Source organism: Uranotaenia lowii, chromosome 3, assembly GCF_029784155.1.
Source record: "Uranotaenia lowii strain MFRU-FL chromosome 3, ASM2978415v1, whole genome shotgun sequence".
Classification (NCBI taxonomy): domain Eukaryota; kingdom Metazoa; phylum Arthropoda; class Insecta; order Diptera; family Culicidae; genus Uranotaenia; species Uranotaenia lowii.
This window is the reverse complement of record NC_073693.1, coordinates 147,343,811-147,365,791: the sequence shown is the minus strand read 5'-3', so window position 1 is coordinate 147,365,791 and position 21,981 is coordinate 147,343,811. Positions and strand designations below refer to the sequence as shown.

The following is a 21,981-nucleotide window of genomic DNA, read 5'->3' as shown; positions in this document are numbered from 1 at the left end:
GTGAAAGAAAAACCCTAGAATATATGAATTACGATGCTTTCCATACAAACATCCGTCCAAAAAAGAATGAAATCGTATGTTGGGCGACAATGAACCTGATTTTCTACCCGGAACCATTTTTACATCTTTGGAACAAATTTCAAAATTTTTCAATGAAAATTGCCGAAGATATAGCAAGTTCAGTGAAGCATTTCCAAATTTCCATTTTTTACGGAAATAGCTCTATCTTTGTTTCCCCTAATTTAAAATGCTTAAAATTTCGTAGAGTGCTAGCTGAATAGTTGAACTAGATTTTGTGAAATTTTCATGAAAAAATATCAACCGAGAGAAAAATGGCAGCTTGTCAAAGTTGAAAGTGGGTGCGCAGCTTCACGCGATTTTATTCTTTTTTGAACGCAACTGTATGTTAATAAAAAAAAATCAAGCGAATGAAGCCATTAAAAAATCCTGATCTTGATGATAAACTATACGCATGGTTTTTACTACGGAGAGAAGCAAACGAATTGGTTTCAAACGAGATGCTCAAAGTTAAAGCACTAGATTTAAAAAGGTCACTCAATGGACATGAAGAATTTTCAACCAGAGGTGGCTGGCTTGATAAATTTAAAAAACGCCACGGCAATTCTTAATTTTGACGGTTTCCGGTGAAAAACTTTCCTGCAATGCTGAGAGTGCTGCTACATTTACAAGCGATATCAAAAAGATCATTGCCGAAAATGGGTTTTTTACGGAACAGATCTACAATTGTAACGAAACCAGTCTGGTTTACAAAGGTTTGCACAAGAAAACAAACGCTACCGTTTTTGAAAAAACTGCTGTAGGACGGAAATCCATGAAGGTCACCATTATGCCTTGTATAAATGCAACTTGGACGCATAAACGCGATTTGATAATGATTAGAAATCTAAAAATCCTCGGTATTTTAAAAATGTAAATTTACCACTGTATTACAAATCATCCAAAAATCCTTGGTAAACTTCTGCGCTTTTTAAGAAGTCGTACAACGATTTATTCATCCCTGAAGTTTCTCGTCAGTTAGAAGCTAAAGGCTTACCAGTAAAAGCAATTTTATTAGTCGATAATGCCATCGTCATGGGACAGCAGAAGAGAGCAGAATCAGCATCGATAATGTGATAGATTCCTGCAACACCGCGGTAGAATAGGCATAGGAGAATAACCTTACAAGCAATGAGATCTTGTTTTTGTGACGAATTCGAGAAAAAGCAGTTCTTAAAAGAACTAATTAATATTATTTTAACTATGTAATAAAATATTAAACTGCTTATTTATCTATAAATCACAAAACTGATTTTTCTTAAAATTTATACTCCTTTTTCTATATAAGCAACTTTTTCTACATAAGAAACTTTTTTGGAAAAATTGGTTCAGATTAGTTGCTTGTATAGAATGCTCACTGTACTTCTATATTTGTTTTCCATATAGCATTTGTTGTCTAAAAATTATAAATTTAGTTCTGATGCTAATGAAATAATGGTATGACACTTTGCGAACAATTGAAAAAAAAAAAAAAATACTGAGAGTAAAGAATTTACGTACAATTTTTTAACCCATTTTGAATACAAGGTTATTTTTGAATCACATTGAACACAGAAATATAAATAAGATGTTTTTAACAGAGGTACATCGGAAACATTTTGTTGAACATTTAAAAATGTACTTCACTGAAAAATAAGATCAAAAAATCCGATCCGACACATGAACTGATCAAGAGCCTTTTCTTAAAATTAGATAAGATAGGACTGACGTGTTCATAAGTGAAAGGTATCAGTGAAATAAACTGATTTTTATTGACCAAAAGTGAGGGAATTCATTTTCCGAAAGAAATTTCATACAAGGAACACTAGAGCATGTTCAATCGTTCAACTTTTCTCTGTTGCAAAAAAAAATAAAAAATATGTTTTCTTCTAAAAATTATTACTTCGGCCCAAATACACAACTGAAACGAATTTCAAAATGAAAATATGAGTTTTTTATTTTGAATAATTCTGAAAAAAACATCGTACTTTTTGCTTACATACCAATTCAAGTACGTACTTAATATGAAAAGTGTTTTTGTGTTACATGGCTGCATAAAAAAGACTTTTGATCCGCTTCTTTTTTGAAATGTGAGACTTTAGAAGTGATATTCAACTGAAAGCAACATTTTTATGAGTGTTCAAAACAATATTCCCTCCTGTCAACTAACACGGTGGGGCAAGGGCAAACGTCGAACTTTTAAGAAATTCATCTTCAAAATGATTCAATATGTTGAAAAGACCAGAAGGGGTATTCCGAATGTTGAAACTGAAGCGAATATTTAAAATTCTCAAATGTCTTTGTAAATGAAGGTCATTTGCTTTGAACAGCATTCGTTAAAAGTGGAATAACAAACATACATTTATTCTGTTGGAATACTGCAGATATATAAATGAAACTTGATAAAACAAACAAACAGATATACGTATTAAATCCATTTTGAAGCCATTACTCTGGCGCATCTGAAAATAAGCTTTGCATTTACACTTGCCCCAATATACGGGACAAATGTTAATTTAGAAATTAGTTTTTGCGAACTTTTTTATACATTTGATTTTCAAAGAGACATAATAAACGCGGAGAAATTATTTAGTGATGCAACTGATATTTTTTGCTTTAATAAGCTGTTTAAAAAAAATTTGCACTGTATAAAATCGATAATTTTCATACCATGATAAGTGTTGTTTGGGAAAACTTCAAGCTATAATGTCTCATGTCCACGATTTTGGCATATGGCGAAACATTTTTTTAACATTTTTTTGGCGCAAAAAGGATAGATATTCAAACTGCTTCGAAGGGCGAGGATGGTGAAAAAAGCTGTTTGAAGGTGTTTATTAAAAATCCTTTTCATCGTTTTTTGTTTCAAATTTCGATAGCTTATTTTTTAACTCCAAAAAATACATCATCTTAAGGTAGTCAGGAGTTGGAAGTGCTCATAGTACAGAATATTAGGAATATACTCAAAAAACTGCCCCGATTCACGCTAATGATCGGTTTTCTAAATTCTATCTCTATAAAGTTCAATATGCAATAAAATCCAATATGCGAGTCTTTTTCTTTCAACTAGAATTTTTTGTAAACTCGAGCCGGGTAAATCAGCCTACCTTCTTCAAGCAGTGGGGACAAAATTGGAAAAGATGGGGGAGCTCCCATGTAAGTTTGAGATAAAGAGCTTTTCAAAGAAGGGACCATATTTCAAAAGAGCATCTTTTTGTGTACGGATATTTGGCATACCTCAAAAATAGATGTGACAAATGTTTTTATGGAAGTTCGTTACTTCCCACTTTGGGAAAAAGGTGGAAAATCCCTAAATATTGACATTTTTTGATTAATTATGAAGCTTTAAAAATAGAGTAATATATCAAAGCTTGAAAAACAAGTTTAGAGATCAAGCTTCAGTAAATAATATATAGCATCTTTGAATTGCAATTCGGAACTCCAGCTGCAGCTCTCATTTCAAAGTTGTTGGTTCTAAACCATGATGAAATTTGATTTAAAAAACAAATGCTTACAAAAATGTTAATTTGAATAAATTTTTACAAATTACATTTATTTTTGCAAGGTGTAGCAATGCACACCGGGTCAGCTAGCTATACTTTGTTTTATTAAAAGACATTTAAATTCGATTTTTCAAATCATTTAAACCTCAAAAAAATGAATGGAACTTATCTGTTAAATTTGGTAGAACACTAAATTAGTATTTGAATAATAGAATTTTGCCATTACAATATAACTGCTTCAACTGGTTCCAAGTAACTGTATCCAAGTAACCAATCTTACAAGAAATTCGCTTTTGTCTTTTCGTTGAGTCATAGTCATAAGTTTTAATCGAATTTAAATGCCTTTCAATCAAACAAAATATATCAAAGAAAACTGCAACATTTTATAAATCAATTAAATATTTTAACATTTTTTCTATAAGTAAAATAGGTAATTTTTACAAAAAATGTGTATTTTCAATCATTCAAATCTCTACTAGTTCCACCGATTTCCGCTCCAATTTCAAATGGAAATGGTTCCGCTTGTCATAAAAAATAATCTCAAAAAAGGGGGTGTTGCGAAAATGTGCACTTTTCGATGGACGAGCCTTCCAAAATTGCCAATAAAATACACTAAATGCTTTCTATAGAGTTTCAGCAACTTCTAAACCCATCATAATGTATGAGACAAATGTAGATCGTGGCTTGTTACAACTTTGTTTCAAAGACAGCGAACCATTTTATCCAATCTACAACGTGTCAGGTTCAAAAAACTGTTTTTTCAAGTGTTATGGCACCGGAACACTTTCGGAACTTCCGTAGAAACGCGACGATTAAAAATCCACTTTGTTCGGACTTAGAAACGACACTTTATTCTCGGCACGATTTGGGGCTAATTTATTAGCGAAGTGAATACGGCGGCGGTTTGGTTTGAAGTGTTTTCTATTACTATAAATAGCCTCAGAAGCGAATAGGAGAAACTAATATAAACATGAAAATCTTTCCTATTCTTCCTATCAACACATGTACAATTTATCTGAGTGTTGTTTTGAGAGAGGAAAACGCATCTGTTCGAGCAGTGAACAGAGCTTCTATCCATCCGAAAGCTCGATTAGATCACATTCGGATGGGTACTTTTGACGTATGCCTAACTGTTATACACTCTCAATACTAACACTAGTTTATGATGAGGCACCAAAACATTGCCGCCCGCCTTGAAATTCTGTCTTATAATTTCAACACATTCAAAACCTGATCTACCTGGTAATTATCACTTTTGTTTTGATTACATTTCTTACTATACTATTCTAGTTTCGTTTCACTTTTTCTTATAGGACTAGTGTGTTGACTGGATGCTGTTGGACCACCTGGCTGGAGCTGCTGAGCGGACCAAATTTTCGGTTTTTCGGGACCTATCGGTGTTAGTTTCGCTGCTGCTGTTATGCTGCACAAACGGAGTGATAAAACCATCATCGGGACGAATTTCCAGTGAGAAATCAGTGCGATTGTTGTGCATTGGAATCAAATTTGTTTTGCAGGATGATGTCGTAGAGTAATTTTTTTTTCTTTTGCAGTTCTCAGATGGTTGGCGGTAGTTTTCGGGATGGCAGCATTTCACCTGGTTTGCTGGAACGGAGACCATCGATGACGAACCTGCGATCACTTCGCAACCCGTGTGACTGGAATCGACGGTGGCCTATACGACGGTTTTGATGTTGCCCAGAATTGAACAGCAGGAGCTGTCCAGGTAGGTTTTCGATTCAATTCATCGCGATCGTGGAAGACTGAATGAATTCCTTCTCACGACAACAGATTCGATTTGATGCTGGAGGGTCGTCGTGAACGCAGCTCTAGTGTCCAGTGTGCGCTGAACCTCGGTCAGCTTCTGGTGTACCATGGAACGGACCAAATCGCCTCGTTGACCATAACCCGCTCGGTGGTATGTAGTGTGGCTCACAGGATGTACGTGGTTCTGCTGGATTGGCTGATTGACTCGTGTGACCTGAACCGCGGAATGCAACCGAATTGCCGAAACGAACCCTTGCGGTGCCTTGCCGGTGGAGTTATTCGATCCAACGTTCGATCGATGGAATGACCTGAATGCGGGGGAAAGTGCTGATTATTTGGAAACAGTCTTTAGAAATCATGACTTCCCTGGATGCGGAGGCGCTGGGCCCCCGCACATGCCTCCTTGGCAGCTGATGACATTCCGGTCGAGACTTGCGACTGCATTAACTCATTAAAAGGTTGAGCTAATAAAGGATGGCCAAACGTAGAACTTGCAGTTGCGTATTATTTTCTCCAGCTGGAGAACCGTTGGGATGACTCTTCCATCATCATGCTGAGTTGAACTTAATGAAGACATCCTTCATGATGCCTTTGTCCATAGAGCTCTTGAAGGACACTGCAGTCTGGCAGCGTATGGTTGGGGTTTGGATGAGGTGTAAACTTGTCCTTGTTGAACAGACGATCATTTTGAAACGATTAATTCATACTCATGCGGACACAACATACTACTTCATTTCATCGGACGTTTCATGCTGTCATGCAAATTTGAGGAATGGTTTTGGAATCTTAATCTGATATGGTTTGTACAATTCAACTGATTGTTCAAGGCTTGTGTTCTTTCTTAAGAAGGGCTTAACTTAACTTGATGAGGCTTGTTTCTTTAAACTGACTTTATTAAGTGAGGATTGAGCTTACGTAGAGATTTTTGAACTTAACTTATGAGGAATTAGTCCAGCGCGTTGGAAATTGCTTAAGGAACTTGTATTAGTTCTTGTTGGGATCCATAACTGGATCATCGGTTACTTCAAAGTTGTCGTTGATAGGTAGCACACATATTTTAGATATTGCTCGATCATAAATACCAAACTGTGTACGCACAGAAACGACTCGAACGTTGCCATCTGGTCCAGGGTGAATTTCCTTAATTCGAGCGATTGGCCATTTAAGCGGTGGGAGGTTATCTTCCTTTAGGACGACCATCATCCCAACTTTGAGATTTTCTTTCTGCCTAGACCACTTGGTACGATTGTGGAGATCTGAGAGATACAAAGTCGACCATTTTTTCCACAATGTTTGTGATATCTGCTGCATTCTTTGCCACACATTTAACCGGTTTTCTGGGACTTCGTTCCAGTCATGTTCGGGAGGTGCGGCCATTGGTTTTTGCACCAAGAAATGACCGGGAGTAAGTGGCTCAAAATCATCAGGGTCATTACTTAAGGCTGTTAGGGGGCGAGAATTTAAAGCTGCTTCAATTCTTATGATGATCGTTTGAAATTCTTCATGATTCAGCGAACGTGAACCGACCGTTCTTTTCAGCAAGGTCTTGAATGACTTCACAGCAGATTCCCACAGGCCACCAAAGTTCGGAGAACGGGCAGGAATGAACTGAAAGTCAATTCCTTGATCTGCAGCATGATTAATTACAGAATTCTTGAACGATTTGCTGATAAATAGCTGATGTACTTCGTCAAGTGCTCTTTTTGCGCCTACAAAATTCTTTGCGTTATCGCACATCACTAAGCTTGGAGCGCTTCGACGACCACAGAATCGTTGGAACGTAGCCAAGAATGCTTGGGTGGAAAGATCTGATGCTATTTCTAAGTGAACCGCTTTAGTTACTAGGCACACGTATATTGCGACGAATACCTTAATAGGTCGAGCCTTGCGCTGAGGGTAGGTGATGAGAAAAGGTCCACAGTAATCCACTCCGACCTTTTGGAAGACTGGACATTGTGTGACTCTGTGCTGGGGTAAATCCGCCATAAGTTGCTCTTGAATTTTCGGCTTAACGCGAAAGCATGCCACACATTTGAATAATACTGCTCGAGCAAGCGTTCCAATGTTCGTTGGCCAGAATCGTTCTCGAACAGATGCTATCAACAGCTGTTGACCAGCGTGCAGCAGGTTTTGGTGGTAGTATATCATCACAGTCATCGTGAAAGGATGTTGATGATCGAGAATATACGGATGCTTTCGAGATTCGTGGATTGCAGCGTTGCGTAGTCGACCTCCCACTCGAATCAAACCATCTACCATTACAGGATTTAAGGATGCTATTTTAGATGAATTTGAAATTGGACGATTGTTCAACAAGTCGGCATATTCTTTGGCAAAACCTTCTTGCTGAGCTATGCGCACGAGTGTCTTAAGCGATTCATCTAACTCGGTAACCTTCAGAGGACCACTCTTGCGACTTTCCCTGTTCAGTTTTTGCGAATTGAACCGACAACGTTGCATCCAAGCTACAAGACGAACAAGTTCGGTGAAAGAGGATTTTAAACCAAAAATCTCGTTGTGCTCGCTCGTGTGAGCTGTTGCAGTAGTAGCTGGTTTCTCTTCCAACATCGTAACGTCTACGTTTTCCTCCTGGCTCTGCTCGTTCTTTGGCCAATGTTGCTCATCAAGTTGAAGCCAGGTTGGACCTTGAAACCATATCGTTTGGTATTGCAGTTGTGCTGCCGTCGTTCCTCGTGAAATGAGATCGGCAGGGTTCTCAATTCCAGCCACGTGATTCCAGTATCCTCCATCGGTGATGTGTTGGATCTCAGACACACGATTAGCTACGAACTCCTTCCATCGAGAAGGTGGAGATGCTAGCCAACACTTCACTATCATGGAGTCCGTCCAAAAATACGATTTCGCTGACGTCAACTTGATGCTACTCTGAACTTTCTCGTACAAATGCGCAAGTGTAAGGGCGGAAGAAAGCTCCAAACGGGGCATAGATTGCTTCTTTTTCTTCTGCTTCAAGTTCTCAAGAGGAGCAACTCGGGATTTTGACGTTAAAAGACGGACTAAAACTGACCCATTCTGATCGACTGACCTTATGTAAATACATGCTCCATACGCCTTCTCTGACGCATCGCAAAAACCATGTATTTCAACTGACTGAGTACTGACAGATAAACCGACCCATCTAGGAACTGACAAACTATCTAGACTGACAAAATTTCTGCGGAACTCTCTCCATTGCTCTGAGAGATCATCGGTAAGCTTATCATCCCAATCGCACTGTAATTTCCACAACTGCTGAACAAATATCTTGGCTTGGACCACGACTGGTCCGACTAGACCCAGGGGATCAAACAATCTTGCAACATCTGACAAAACCTTTCTCTTGGTTATTACTGACGCTTCATCCCACTTAATGGTGCTGAACTGAAATTCATCTGAGCTAGGCTGCCACTTCAGGCCTAGTGTCTTAACTGTAGATTGGGAGGAATCAAGTTCTAACACTGATCTTTCTTCTCGAAGATCAACTGACACTTCTTCAAGGATTTCTGACTCATTCGACACATACTTTCGTAATGACATTCCAGCTGACTTCATAACCTTCATCATTTCTCTCACAAGAAGCTTGCCTTCTTCAACAGACCCAACTCCTGCGAGCATATCATCAACGTAAAATGATTTCTTAAGCACTTCTGACGCAATCGGACAATTTTCGGCTTCTTGATTAGCCAACTCTTGCAAACATCTTGTCGCTAAATACGGTGCTGATGATGTACCATACGTCACGGTTGTAAGTTGGAAAATACGTATGAAATCATCACTAGAATCACGCCATAGGATTCTCTGAAGAGGTTGATCTGACTCTTGAACTCTAACCATTCGATACATTTTAGCTACATCTGCAACGACGGCATATCGATGAAGCCGGAATCGCAGAATGATGTCCACCAGTTCATCTTGTACCACAGGTCCGACCATTAACGCATCGTTGAGCGAAATTCCGGTTGATGTTCGACAAGACGCGTCGAAAACGACTCTTAACTTAGTAGTGGTACTGTCGGGCTTCAGGACAGCATGGTGAGGCATGTAATAACTTCGTTCTTGTTCAGCGCTTTCTAAAATCTCTTTCATATGACCAAGATCGAGATATTCGTGGATGAAAGCTGCATACTCCTTCTTCAACTCTGGATTAGCATCCAGACGCCTTTCCAATGCTAGAAAACGTTTAGTAGCTGAGTGCATCGAATCGCCTAACTGACACAAAACTGACTCTTTCTTCGGTAGGGTAACAACAAAACGTCCTGCTTCATCTCTCATTGTGGTTTGCTTAAAAATCCTCTCGCACATCGACTCCTCAATGGAATGAGTGCTAGCGACACGACATGTTTCTAGCTCCCAGAATCTCGTGAGCTGCTTTTGTAAGTCGCTTGTAGAACAGACTAAGGTATGCGACACATCTGAAGGAGCTTCTACCACTCGACCTGACACAATCCAACCAAAAACTGTATTCTGAAGCGTGGGATCGTTTTTCGACATTTTCTTACGTTCATCCTTCAACAAGTCCAAATAATATTCGGCACCGATTATGATGTCGATTCGCTTTGATTCGTGGAAGTAGGGATCAGCTAGCAAAGCGGAATCGGGAAGCGACATAAACGAGGGATCAAACGATGTCGGAGGTAGTTGAAGGGTAAGTTTTGGCAACACGAAAAACTCCATAGTTTCTTGGAATTCAGAGATTTTCGGCGATCGTGGACCAACTTCAGCACTTATGCTCTTTGTCGAAACTGACTGAGACGAACCGATACCCTGGACTGACAAAAACGTTGGCGATTCTTTGAACTTCAGCTTTCTCGAAAACTCTCGAGCCATGAGGCAATGTTGCGAGCAGGAATCCAACAAAGCTCTAGCAATCAGAGCATTACCGTGACGGTCCTTAATCTTGATAAGTGCGGTAGAAAGCAGAATATTCGCTGTAGGTTTAGCAGGAAGTGCGACATAATTTTGGCTTGTGCTTGGCATGGGTGAATTGAATTGTGTGGTTGTGTTGTGTGAATTGTGTGTTGCATTGTGTGTTTGAGTGTGTGGGTGTTCCGTAACTATTGGTCTGGCGTGTTGTCTTTGCTGTTGGTGAGTTTGCTGTGCATAAACTTGGGTGCTTCTTTGGGTAATAGGTTGTGCATTTGACTGTTGACTGGGTCTCGAAATCGACGGATTTTGAACGGAGGATCGCGTAGCATGCAGCATAGTGTGATGCCTTTGTTGACACAACCGACAACTGCTACGATTGCAATTCGATGCGAAATGTCCAGGCTGCAGACAATTTCGGCAGACTCTACTTCGATTGGCGGCTTCAAGGCGTTCTGCAATTTTCATTCGAAGGAATCTTTGGCAGTGGAAGGGCGAATGCCATGGTTCGTTACAAAATGGACATCGATTGGGTGACTTAAACGCTGTATGGCATACTGACTGACCTCTAGGCTGCTTGTGATCGGCGATATTGGAGCGGGGTTCTTTGGCAGGAGCTACTGACTGCAGAACGGAACAGTAGTTGCGTAGGAACTTCCTCATGTCCTCGTATTTTGGCACTTCGGTGCTGTTGTGATGAGTTTCCCAATTTCTCAGAGTGACAGAGTCTAGCCTGGTGTAGAGCATATGCGCTAGTATGGTGCTCCAACCATCGGTGTCTTCGCCAACCTTCTGCAGCATCATTAGGTTTTTCTCAAACTCAGTTATAAGGTAGTTGATGCTCTCATAACCTTCTTTTCTGATCGATTCCAACGAAAACAATCCGTCTAAGTATGCCTTCACGATGAGGTTTTTGTTCTCATACCGCTCTGTCAGAATGTCCCAAGCTATGATGTAATTAGCATCTGACAGCTCAATAGAGAGTATCTCCTTCAGTGCATCGCCGGAGAGAGCTGACCTCAGATAGGTAAACTTCTCCATGGGTGCGAGTTGCTCGTTGTTGTGGATTAGGCTCTGGAAGCTATCGCGGAACGAAACCCAATCGCGAAGCTTTCCACCAAAACTGGGCAATCGAATCTCTGGCAGCTTCACTCTTGATCCCATGGACACACGCTCATGATTGTGAGAAGACTCGCTCAAGCTTACAGGTTGATGCCGGATGCTCTGCAACTTCGAAAGCGCACCCTTTAGCTGGAAGAAACGATCTTCAAAGCTAAGCAGTATCTTGTCGTTTTCTTCTTCCCGCTGGAATCCAGCTTCTTCTTTTGCCTCGCCGTAGAGCTCCTTGTCTTTCTTCTCTTCACTTTCAAACACTATCATCTCAATTTTGCTTCTCACTTCGTGAAATTCACCAAACACAGGCTCCAAGGCTTCAAGCCTTGAAGCAATCTGACACTCATCACGTTCTGCTTCGTAGTTTTGCACAAATCGTTCTACACTATCCATTAGAAGCACTATTTGTCGCTCTCTCCTTTGTAATGACTTCAGCTGAACGTTTTTAGCCATTTTCGTTGAAAATTATACCAACTTCTACTTTAGATTCAAAAAACTCTCTCAAAAGAGCTGAAAAAGTAGTGATTCAACCCAAAACTGGGGAAAGCGTAGAAAATAATTTTCAATTTTTGAACAATCTGACACCCTTGGACCCAATCTGTCCAAAACTGACGAAATTCTGACCAAACACTTAAAATGGCTCACTTATTGATGACGTTCAGGAGTTGATTTTTAAATTCCGAGAAACGATTTGAACTTTCTGAGAAATCAGGCAACCTTGGACCCAATCCGTCCAATACAGAAACGATGATGACTGACACAGGCTTCAAACTTCCGACAAATTGAGCTTTGCAATTTCAGACAAGTTCTTAACTGACTTAAAGTTTCTGACACACGCTTATTTTCCAACAATTTTCCAAGCAAATTGTTTACTGACTTTATGTTTGACGATTTCAGACGATATCGACTTATTTCTGACAATTCCAAACAAACTCAGACAAAATTTCTGATAAACTTTAATTTCTGACAATATTTCTGACGAATTCAGACAAGATTTCTGAAAACTTAATTTTCTGACGATATTTCTGACAAATTCAGACAAGATTTCTGACAAACTTAATTTCTGACTCAATTCAGATGCCTTGGACCCACTCCGTCCAGTACTGAACAATTCTGACTTGCACCTTTTGTGCTTCTGACATGCACCTTAATGTGCTACTGACTTTTTGCACCTTAATGTGCTTCCGACTTTGAGTAAATTCACTTACTTAAGATCGACTCAACGTTTAATCCGTTCGCGACGCGAATTCCGAGACCACCCAATGTTGACAGCAGCGAGTGGGCACAACCAATATGAACAGCAAAGTGAAAAATGCCAATGAATTACCAAGACCAATGTTGAAAACGGACAGGGCACACACTTCATGCAACTGAAATATCAATTCACATTCAATTCTTTATTAATTCTTAGCATCAGTTTGGCCACATGCATCAAGCCAAAATACTTCCTTAATTCTGGTTACAACTGCTTTGCAAATTCTGCGTCGATTGCTGGTGCTGGTTGCTGAAGTGAAGTACGCCGCTTCACGGGTGGTAATTGTAATTAATTGTCCTGGGTTCACTCCTTGTTCCTCCAAATCGAAATGGCTGACTCCTTAGCACAATGCACCAACTGCATCCAAGCCAAGCTATGGCCTATTCAATGTTCAAAGGATGCACTTTTATTTGTTCCCGACAACAATCACTTTAGTTCTTTGGAGCTCAAATGCGATGGCGATTTCACGAGTCCAAAATGGTTCACTTTTCAGTCTATGCTGTCGACTTAACTTAAGTCCGAAATTTTCCGGGAACCACCTTCCGGACGGTCATCCGGCTCGAAGGACCAAATGTTATGGCACCGGAACACTTTCGGAACTTCCGTAGAAACGCGACGATTAAAAATCCACTTTGTTCGGACTTGGGGCTAATTTATTAGCGAAGTGAATACGGCGGTGGTTTGGTTTGAAGTGTTTTCTATTACTATAAATAGCCTCAGAAGCGAATAGGAGAAACTAATATAAACATGAAAATCTTTCCTATTCTTCCTATCAACACATGTACAATTTATCTGAGTGTTGTTTTGAGAGAGGAAAACGCATCTGTTCGAGCAGTGAACAGAGCTTCTATCCATCCGAAAGCTCGATTAGATCTCATTCGGATGGGTACTTTTGACGTATGCCTAACTGTTATACACTCTCAATACTAACACTAGTTTATGATGAGGCACCAAAACATCAAGAATTTTTTCACTTTGACTGTAACTCCTGAGGGTGATGTGATAGGATTTTGACATATTCAACAAACTTATGTATTTTGATCAGATAAACAACTTTGTCGAAGACATTAAAGCCCTAACTTGAAAAACAAGAAAGTTAGCATTTTTATCTCGCTATCGGTGGACCCCTCGGCAAAAATTTTGGTACTAGAATATGCTCCATGTAAAACTGAACAATGTTGCTGAAGACATCAAATATCTATCTCTTCATCCCTGGAGGCTATTAATTTCGTACAGCTAGATTGATGTTTTGCACCACTGTGCATTGTAGGATCCCTTATGATGGTGTTAATAGGCACCGAAACGTTGGAATAAAGTAAACGTCGTTTATAAAAATAAATCGGACTGATTAGCCGTAAATGAAAAAAAGCACCAGATAGTCCTCATATGTTCAAAAATTTTCCTGTTTTCCTGTTTTATGATGATATTCTTTCTTATTCGAATCCGTAATCAAGTGTGCTTGAGAAATGTTCAATAGACCTCCTCTATTGAGTTTACTACAATGAGGCGTAAAATGCATTCATTGATGATGCACTCAAGTGCGTTGATATTAAATTATGCGATATCGGGTTTCTGACTATTCGTTTGATTTTTTTTTTTAAGTTTTATGCATACATAAGCTATTAGTAAGAGATGCTTTGTACTAATGATAATTTTGTTAATCGGCCATTAAATCTCTGATTTTTTTTGTGCTCTTGCAACGGCGAATAACATTTATTGAAAAACAGAACATAGATTACAGAATTCCTAATTACAAACTATCACTTTCGAAAAAAATAATTTGATGGAGATTTCTAAGTGCGTTTGACGTGTCTATTAGCTTAGTATGTTGAATAAAGCCCTTTAGAAATGGGATTTTCCTTATTGAGAAAATTTGAGAAGCTTAATATCATCATGAGCTTAAAAGTTTTAGCTGATAAGGCTTCTATTTATGAAACTGTCTTCAGAGTCGCCTGCACTAAACTTATTCTTTTAGTTGCAACAAGAACGTCAACATGGAGTAAGCCATTTTCATCAGCTCGTAGAAAGTTTCACGGCTCATCGAAATAGCTCCGCCGGCCTTAGTTTCCAATCCCCCATTGACTTGTAGCTGAAGGAGCAAAATGTTCTGCTTTATTGAATTGTAGCAACGTTTCTGGTGCTCGCTGGTCCTGCTAACGGAACTCAACCAATCGGCACCGTAGGCAAAATGAACGATTCTATTGTGCTGCAATTTAGAATGATTCGTTTAACATTTATTTCGATTGAGAAGTTTTCTGACTTTACCTCCTGACTAATCGCTTCATACAACATTGTATAGACGAACGATTCGACCAAACATACCCATCCCAAATCCAGGGCTTGAAAATCCATTGTAAGCATAAACATGAACAGATTTATGGTGAAAAGAATGGTACTCGCCGTTAACAGAATGAATAAATTTGCACTTGAAATATCCGCCAACAGACCATAATATCTGGAACAGAAACAGACATTTGATTGCGTCAAATTAAGTATTTTATTCTTGTACCTACCTAATAAACTCCGAGTGATGATGAACAGCTTCTGTGACGGCATCACTCAAGTCCTTCCAATACGAATCCTTCATTCGGTTATCCATCAGTGAAAGTTCTTGGGCTTCCAAAATATATTTTGAGGCAACTTTTTCGAACAGACTTTCAAATTGCCAAACTATGACCTGCAACTCATCGTGCATGGTGCTCAAAATCAGCGAATACTTCGTAATACCCATCCAGTAGGTTTGTGCCCAAACCACAATTAATGTACCGTACAAAACTTCTAGTGCCAGAAGCCAACCTCGGGGAAGTTGCTCTCGCGCAAAAGGGAAACAAAACACCTCGATATTGAACACTACATTACTCAAAGTCCAAAGCGAAGCGTTGAACATTGTCCAGGACAAGACTACCAGCAATATTTTATTATTCTTCTGGTAGCATTTCTTGCGCAACTCAAAAGCATGCGGATCGTCCCGTTTGCAGACCTTGGAATTGAGATATCTCTTTAGTTGCGCCAATTCGCGATCATGATAGGCAAAAAACACACTTCGCATGAACGAAATCAACGCCATGCAGTAAAGATCAGTGAAGAATATAAAATTGTCGATATTCTCCCACATTCTGGTCGTGACCAGATATTCTTCGTAGGAGAAACACACGAACAGAATCACCAGAATAACTTTGATGACCGCCCAGAAGAACCGAGTTTTGGGGTTCCCTGTTGTCGGTGGTGTATACTCTGCAAGAGTTCGAAAGCTAGAAAACAATGATTAAAATTTTTCAAAAATATTTACCCATGATAACAATAGTAGAATCCAACATATAGAAATAGTCGGATTCGAGATTGAACTCCCGATAAAGTTTTGCGATTTTTGAAATTTTCTCCATTTTTGTAACTGCGGCTACTTCAAGTTCTACTGATGACAATATTTAATATTGACTTTATTATAAAGACGAATAGAGTAATTGCATCTCCTTAAATATTTAAAATATAAGGTTTTCTATCACGCAATTACCGCAGGTCCGTACAAATAATTCATCCGATCAACCATCACCACGAGAAAGACAGCAGCAACTGACCAGATGACACTAAATAATTGATTGGTTCAACAGCACAATTTCGCACTAATGACTCAATATTGAAAACTACTTTTGACTGACGTTTGACCTTTTCCTCGGAAAATTAAATAAATGAAAATTGATGTGAAAAAAGGGTCTGGAAGATAAAACTTTGAACGTCTTTCTTACGTAAAACCGGATTACGGGTTTTGCAATGTAGAACATTACTTAACTGTATAGAAATAAAAATTATTCCAATAACAACATACCTATGAACATCGTTAAAAAATAAAATGATATGATCAGCAATTATTTAAGATAATGGATACATAAATTCTTTGATGTAACTCTAGCATATCTACAAAACTGACTGGAAAATTTGATTTGAAGACAATGATTTAGCGTACTTAGAACGTTTCCGGAAAGAAGTGTTGTTCAGCAGGTTATCGCCTAGAAAAGTTCTCAACTCACCGAGCTAACATTTCCACCCTCAGCCATTTCCACCCATCTATCACTCTACACAGACTCGACTGACTCACATAGTATCAAGAGTTACTCTTCTCCTAAAGTGTCCCCCGTACTGCGAAATACCCTTTTTTTGCGATAACCTATGTGGAGAAGGTCATGTCTTATCTCAGCAGTGTCACTCGTAGAGGTGGGCTCAACTCCTGAAGGCAGAGTATTAACTTTGTAGTTTGATTTGTAGGTGATCATTCTAGTTTGCTTTGACCATAGGAACATTCATTCTATCAGAGTCAATATTTACACTCGACATCATTACGATCACCAACAACGTGATCGTTCGCACCTACACCCGTGAATATAAGGTTTTACGCTGCTTGAGAGCAATGTAACCTCAATCACAACCAGAGTCTAAAGCTTTGCAAGCTTATCCTCTTTTGTTCTGTCGTCCAAGTAATTGATCTATAGGATCAGCGCGCAACTAGAGCGTGAATACGACCGCTGAATGCCCAAACCATAATATTAAGATCGTCATCGGGGATTTTAACGCTCAAGTCGGCCAAGAGGAGGAAATCAAACCGACAGTTAGAAGGTTCAGCACGCCAACGAAAACGGCCTCAGACTCATAGTTTTCGCTGCCTCCAAACGAATGGCCGTACGTAGTACCTTTTTCCTGGAGATCATCGTACTAAACACAATCACAGATCGACCTCGTTATAATAAACAGCCGGCATTTCTCGGACATCATCGACGTCAGATACTTTCGAGGTGACATCATCGATTCAGACCACTTTCTAGTGATGGTGAAGATGCGTCCAAAACTCCGTAGAGAACAACATACGAAACCGACGCCCGCCTCAATTGAATACCGTAGACTGAAGCAACCTGAGGTCGCAGCAGACTACGCGCATTCGCTCAAAGCAGTGTTGCCGGTAGAGGGTGGGCTGGACCGAGCCAACTCAAAAGCTTTGCGGAGAACAACGTCGGGCATGTTGAACGAACACGACGGAATGACTGGTTCGACGAGAGGTGTAGGAGGGTGATGGACGAAGAGAATGCGGCGCGGACGGCAGTAGTGCAAAGAGACACCCGTCGAAATGTGGAAAATCACCGACAGCGGAAGAGGCAGCGAGTCCGAATTTTCCATTAGAAAAAGCGCCGCCTGGAGGAGGAGGAGCTCGAGGAGCTGGAGCAGCTGCATCGTTCCCAAGAAACACAAAAGTTCTATTAGAAACTCAACGCATCCCGCATAGGCTTCGTGCCGCAAGCCGAATTGTGCCGGGATAAGGACGGGGGCATCCTGACGGACAATCTTGAGGTGATCACAAGGTGGAAGCAGCACTTCGATGAACACCTGAACGGCGCACATGCAGGAGATCAAGACGGTGGGGGAAGGTACATCGCCGGCGTAGCCAACGACGAAGAGGAGCCACTCCCAACGATGAGTAAAGTTAAAGAAGCCATTCGCCAGCTGAATAGAAACAAGTCAGCTGGGAAGGATGGCATCGCAGCTGAACTCATCAAAATGGGCCCGGACAGGTTGGCCGATTGCCTACACCGGTTGATAGTCCGGATCTGGGACATAGAACAGCTACCGGAGGATTGGAAGGAGGGGGTAATATGTCCCATCTACAAGAAGGGCGACAAATTGGACTGTGAGAACTACCGAGCGATCACTGTCCTCAATGCCGCCTACAAAGTGTTGTCCCGAATCCTACTCCACCGCCTAACGCCACAAGCAAACAGATTCGTGGGAAGTCCAGACCGGCTTCATGGAGGGACGGTCAACGACGGACCAGATATTCACATTACGGTAAATCCTCCAAAAATGCCGTAAACACCAAGTCCCTACGCACCATCTATTCATCGACTTCAAAGCCGCATACGACACGATCGACCGTAACGAGCTATGGAAAATCATGGACGAGAACGGCTTTTTCGTGAAGCTGACCAGACTGATCAAGGCGACGATGGATAGAACGCAGTGCTGTGTGCGGATTTCGGGTGAATTGTCGAGTTAATTCGAATCGCGCAATGGGCTTCAACAAGGTGATGGTATATCCTTATTCGACGAGCGGTGGGTGAAATGCGGGACACGATTTTCAACAGATCCAGTCAACTTATCTGCTTTTGCCGATGACATTGATATAGTCGGCAGATCATCTGCGACGGTGGAGGAGATCTACCGCAAACTGAAACGAGAAGCAGGAAAGATTGGGTTAATGATTAATACATCCAAGACGAAGTACATGCTGGCCTGCGGATCCGAGACCGACCGATCCCGCTTGCCCAGTAATAACAAGGTCACGATCGACGGCGACGAGCTGAAGATAGTCGAAGACTTTGTCTATCTCGGCTCACTGGCGACCGCAGACAATGACACCAGCCGTGAGATCCGGCGGCAAATGATCAGCAGAAGTTGTGCCCAAGGTTGCGGATCTTCGCTCAGAATGATTTTTCCCCCATCCTAGTCGTCAACGATTTTACTCCTCAACATAGAAAGTCTGTTTTCTATACAAACGACGATTTTCAGCATCGAACGACGAATACCTAGTTTGTTTTTCTTCCCCTCTCTAGTGATCAGTTATTTTCTGATTTACTATCGGTAACCATCGACCAATCATCATTCGCTCTTGATGAAAACATTGCGTGAAGACGGCGTCGTATCATTTGACGTCTTCTCGACTCGCTGACGATCATGCTTCGCCTTGAATATTTCGTGAAGCAAAATGATTAAATTCTAGGGACGCAAGAGGTGCTCAAAAACTAAATCTAGGCTAATGTTGGATTATTTTCCCTAAATTTGTGTCAATTGTATGGGTCTTAGTCGTTATCTCGGGAATTGTCCTCCTAGTAGCATTCTACCTTAAGGGTCTGAGTCTGGGCCTTAATTAACATCATCGTTATCCATTCGCGCCGAACCAACTCGCAGAGGAATGGATTCAGTTGCGAAGCTAATGATTGCTGGAGTAACGAATGACTGAATATCGGGATGAGAAAATCAATAAGGAACGCTAGACAATAGAAACAGAACGAAAAATCATCGTACATAATTCACTAAGACGGCGCACTTCTGTTGCATGTTTTGATTCGTTCGCGAGTAAATGCTAAACAGCGTCGTTACTGCATCGGTAAAGATTGGAAATTTGGAAGTAAACGAAGCGATTATCAGTAAGCCTGGTCGTGCCTACTATGGATTCCCCAACCAACTGCGGTCGAGAAGACTTCGCCCTCGCACGAAATGTAACCTGTAATGACGCTTATCAGACCGGCTGTTTTCTACGGGCACGAGACATGGAAACTGATCGAGTAGAACCTGCGCACACTCGGAGTATTCGAGCTACGAGTGTTAAAAATCATCTTTGGCAGCGTACAGGAAAACGAAGTGTGCAGGCAGACAAAGGATGAACCACGAGCTCGCGCGACTCTACGGCGAACCCAGTATCCAAAATGTGGTGAAGGCTGGCCTGATACGCTGGTCAGTACATGCTGCGAGAATGCGAGAATGTCCTGCAAAACAGGTGCTCCCAGCCAATTCGGTGGAAGCGAGACGAGCAGAGCGCTACGATCGAGATAACCTATTGTAGCAACTACCGCCCCATATCAATACTTTCGGATTTCAGCAGGATTTTGGAACAGCTAATACCAGATCGTATCTTGAAATTTCTGAAGCACCATAGAATACTGTATAGTTACCAATACGGGTTCCGTGAAGGATCGAGTACTCAGACAGCGGCAACTGAGCTGGTCGATACCATCCATGAAGCTCTTGACAGCCGAAACATTTTTGGAGGCTTGTTTCTGGACTTGAAAAAAGCCTTCAATACGATTGACCACGCCATAATGCTTCGGAAACTGATCGATCTTGGAATCAGAGGCAATGCGAATGCTTTTTTCGCCAGTTTTCTTGCCAATCGGAAACAGTACGTGCAAACAAACCAGTCATTTAGTGACCTCGGAGACCTGTCTGTAGGAGTTTCCCAGGACAGTAATCTAAGGCCTCTTTTATTCATTCTATATGTGAACGATTTGTTTGCATGGTAAGTTTAGGCTGTTTGCTGACGATACATCGTTGTCATGCGAGCAGACCGATGTTACGACAATAATTTGCCAGATGTCAACGGATCTGGAAAAGTTGAAAGCTTATTTCGATGTCAATCTTATTATTTATTTTATTTACATAGTATACCGTCTCACGACATAACTTGACGAACATAATTCCTAAAATTCACTCGGTCCATGGCAACCGTTCTCCAATTTCTCGGGCACCCCACGTTCGCCAGATCACGTACACCTGGTCTAACCACCTCGCTCGTTGCGCCCCCGCTCGTCTTGTTCCAACCGGATTCGTAGCGAACACCTGTTTTGCAGGACAGTCGTCCGGCATTCTCGCAACATGTCCCGCCCAGCGTATCCGGCCAGCCTTCACCACCTTCTGGATACTGGGTTCGCGGTAGAGTCGCGCGAGCTCGTGGTGTCAATCTTCTTTCACTTAACCTGGAAAAGACCAAGTATGTTATCTTCAGCTCAACAAATCGGCTCTCTTCCAACCAGGGACAGCTTCAAGTTGATACAACTGTCACAGAGCAGGTGAAAACCTTCAAATACCTGGGTCTTCATTTCGAGGAACGCTTGAGATGGGACACACATATTGATTGTCTCAGAAAAGACCTTAGTGCTATACACAGTATCATATGGAAGATATTGCGATTCGTACCTACTAAACAACAAGCAAGCCTGTATCATGAATTTGTGCAATCCAAGTTGCAATATATGCTCTCATTTTGTGGAGGTGCAAGAAAAAATGACATCAAACCACTACAAGCTATGCAGAATCGATGTCTCAAAGCTGAGTACAAACGCCCCAGACTGTTTTCCACATACATTCTATTCCACGAAGCCCCTACATCTATAATACCAATAGCGGTATTACTTGAACTTCAAAACGTAATTCAAATCCACAATAAGCTACAAATCCCACTTTTCCACCACAACCAACAAATCCAGCAGCTGAATCACCGATTTCCCACAAGGTCAAAAGGAAATCTGATACATAGAAGAGCTAATACAGAAAAAATGAAGAGGTCTCCAAACTACTTCAGCATAATTAAGTATAATCTACCAGCGTACATAAAACTCATGTTGAACAAAATAAGTTTTAAATGCCGAGTCAAAGCTTACCTTAAAACCAACTAAGCAAGCTTCTTAGTATGATGGAGAAATAAACTCAATAAAACTGTGAACTAAGTGACACACAGTTCGTAAAAGACCTAGAGCACGTGTAGCATTTCGGCGTGCTTGAAGCGTATCTAAGCCTATGAGACGGCAGCGGCTTTCATAGCTTGGTAAACGAAACGGATCCTGCCAGTTTAAGTGTCGTAGAGCGTACCGCAAGAAACGCCGCTGGATAGCCTCGATTCTTTCAGCTCCG

General features: G+C 40.9%; 4 protein-coding genes across 5 annotated transcripts in view; 2 read left to right on the top strand and 2 right to left on the bottom strand.

Moving 5' to 3' along the window:
- The window catches only part of LOC129757203 (uncharacterized), a 483,998-nt gene that overhangs the window by 331,899 nt on the left and 130,118 nt on the right, over positions 1–21,981 (top strand). The window lies entirely within an intron of this gene.
- Positions 5,003–5,693, top strand: LOC129757210 (uncharacterized). The gene is made up of 2 exons (XM_055754346.1): positions 5,003–5,262; positions 5,328–5,693. Exons 1-2 carry the CDS (start codon positions 5,228–5,230, stop codon positions 5,608–5,610), a joined length of 318 nt encoding a protein of 105 aa, XP_055610321.1. The 5' UTR covers positions 5,003–5,227; the 3' UTR covers positions 5,611–5,693.
- LOC129752710 (uncharacterized) lies at positions 6,288–10,280 on the bottom strand. The gene has a single exon (XM_055748482.1). It carries the CDS (start codon positions 10,278–10,280, stop codon positions 6,288–6,290), a length of 3,993 nt encoding a protein of 1,330 aa, XP_055604457.1.
- Positions 14,476–15,968, bottom strand: LOC129757206 (uncharacterized). Its single transcript, XM_055754340.1, has 4 exons — positions 15,824–15,968; positions 15,048–15,768; positions 14,800–14,989; positions 14,476–14,740 (listed from the first exon to the last, which is right to left on the bottom strand). The coding sequence occupies exons 1-4, from the start codon at positions 15,915–15,917 to the stop codon at positions 14,498–14,500; spliced, it is 1,248 nt and encodes a 415-aa protein (XP_055610315.1). The 5' UTR covers positions 15,918–15,968; the 3' UTR covers positions 14,476–14,497.

Bases quoted from the DNA above. Each gene is read 5' to 3' on its own strand.
- LOC129757210 (XM_055754346.1), top strand. From the start codon at position 5,228: ATGTTGCCCAGAATTGAACAGCAGGAGCTGTCCAG. The intron at 5,263-5,327 runs GTAGGTTTTCGA...TCACGACAACAG, and splicing joins GAACAGCAGGAGCTGTCCAG to ATTCGATTTGATGCTGGAGG.
- LOC129752710 (XM_055748482.1), bottom strand. From the start codon at position 10,280: ATGCCAAGCACAAGCCAAAATTATGTCGCACTTCCTGCTAAACCTACA.
- LOC129757206 (XM_055754340.1), bottom strand. From the start codon at position 15,917: ATGGAGAAAATTTCAAAAATCGCAAAACTTTATCGGGAGTTCAATCTC. The intron at 14,990-15,047 runs GTAGGTACAAGA...TTTCTGTTCCAG, and splicing joins CATCACTCGGAGTTTATTAG to ATATTATGGTCTGTTGGCGG. The intron at 14,741-14,799 runs GTAAAGTCAGAA...TCTAAATTGCAG, and splicing joins ATGAAGCGATTAGTCAGGAG to CACAATAGAATCGTTCATTT.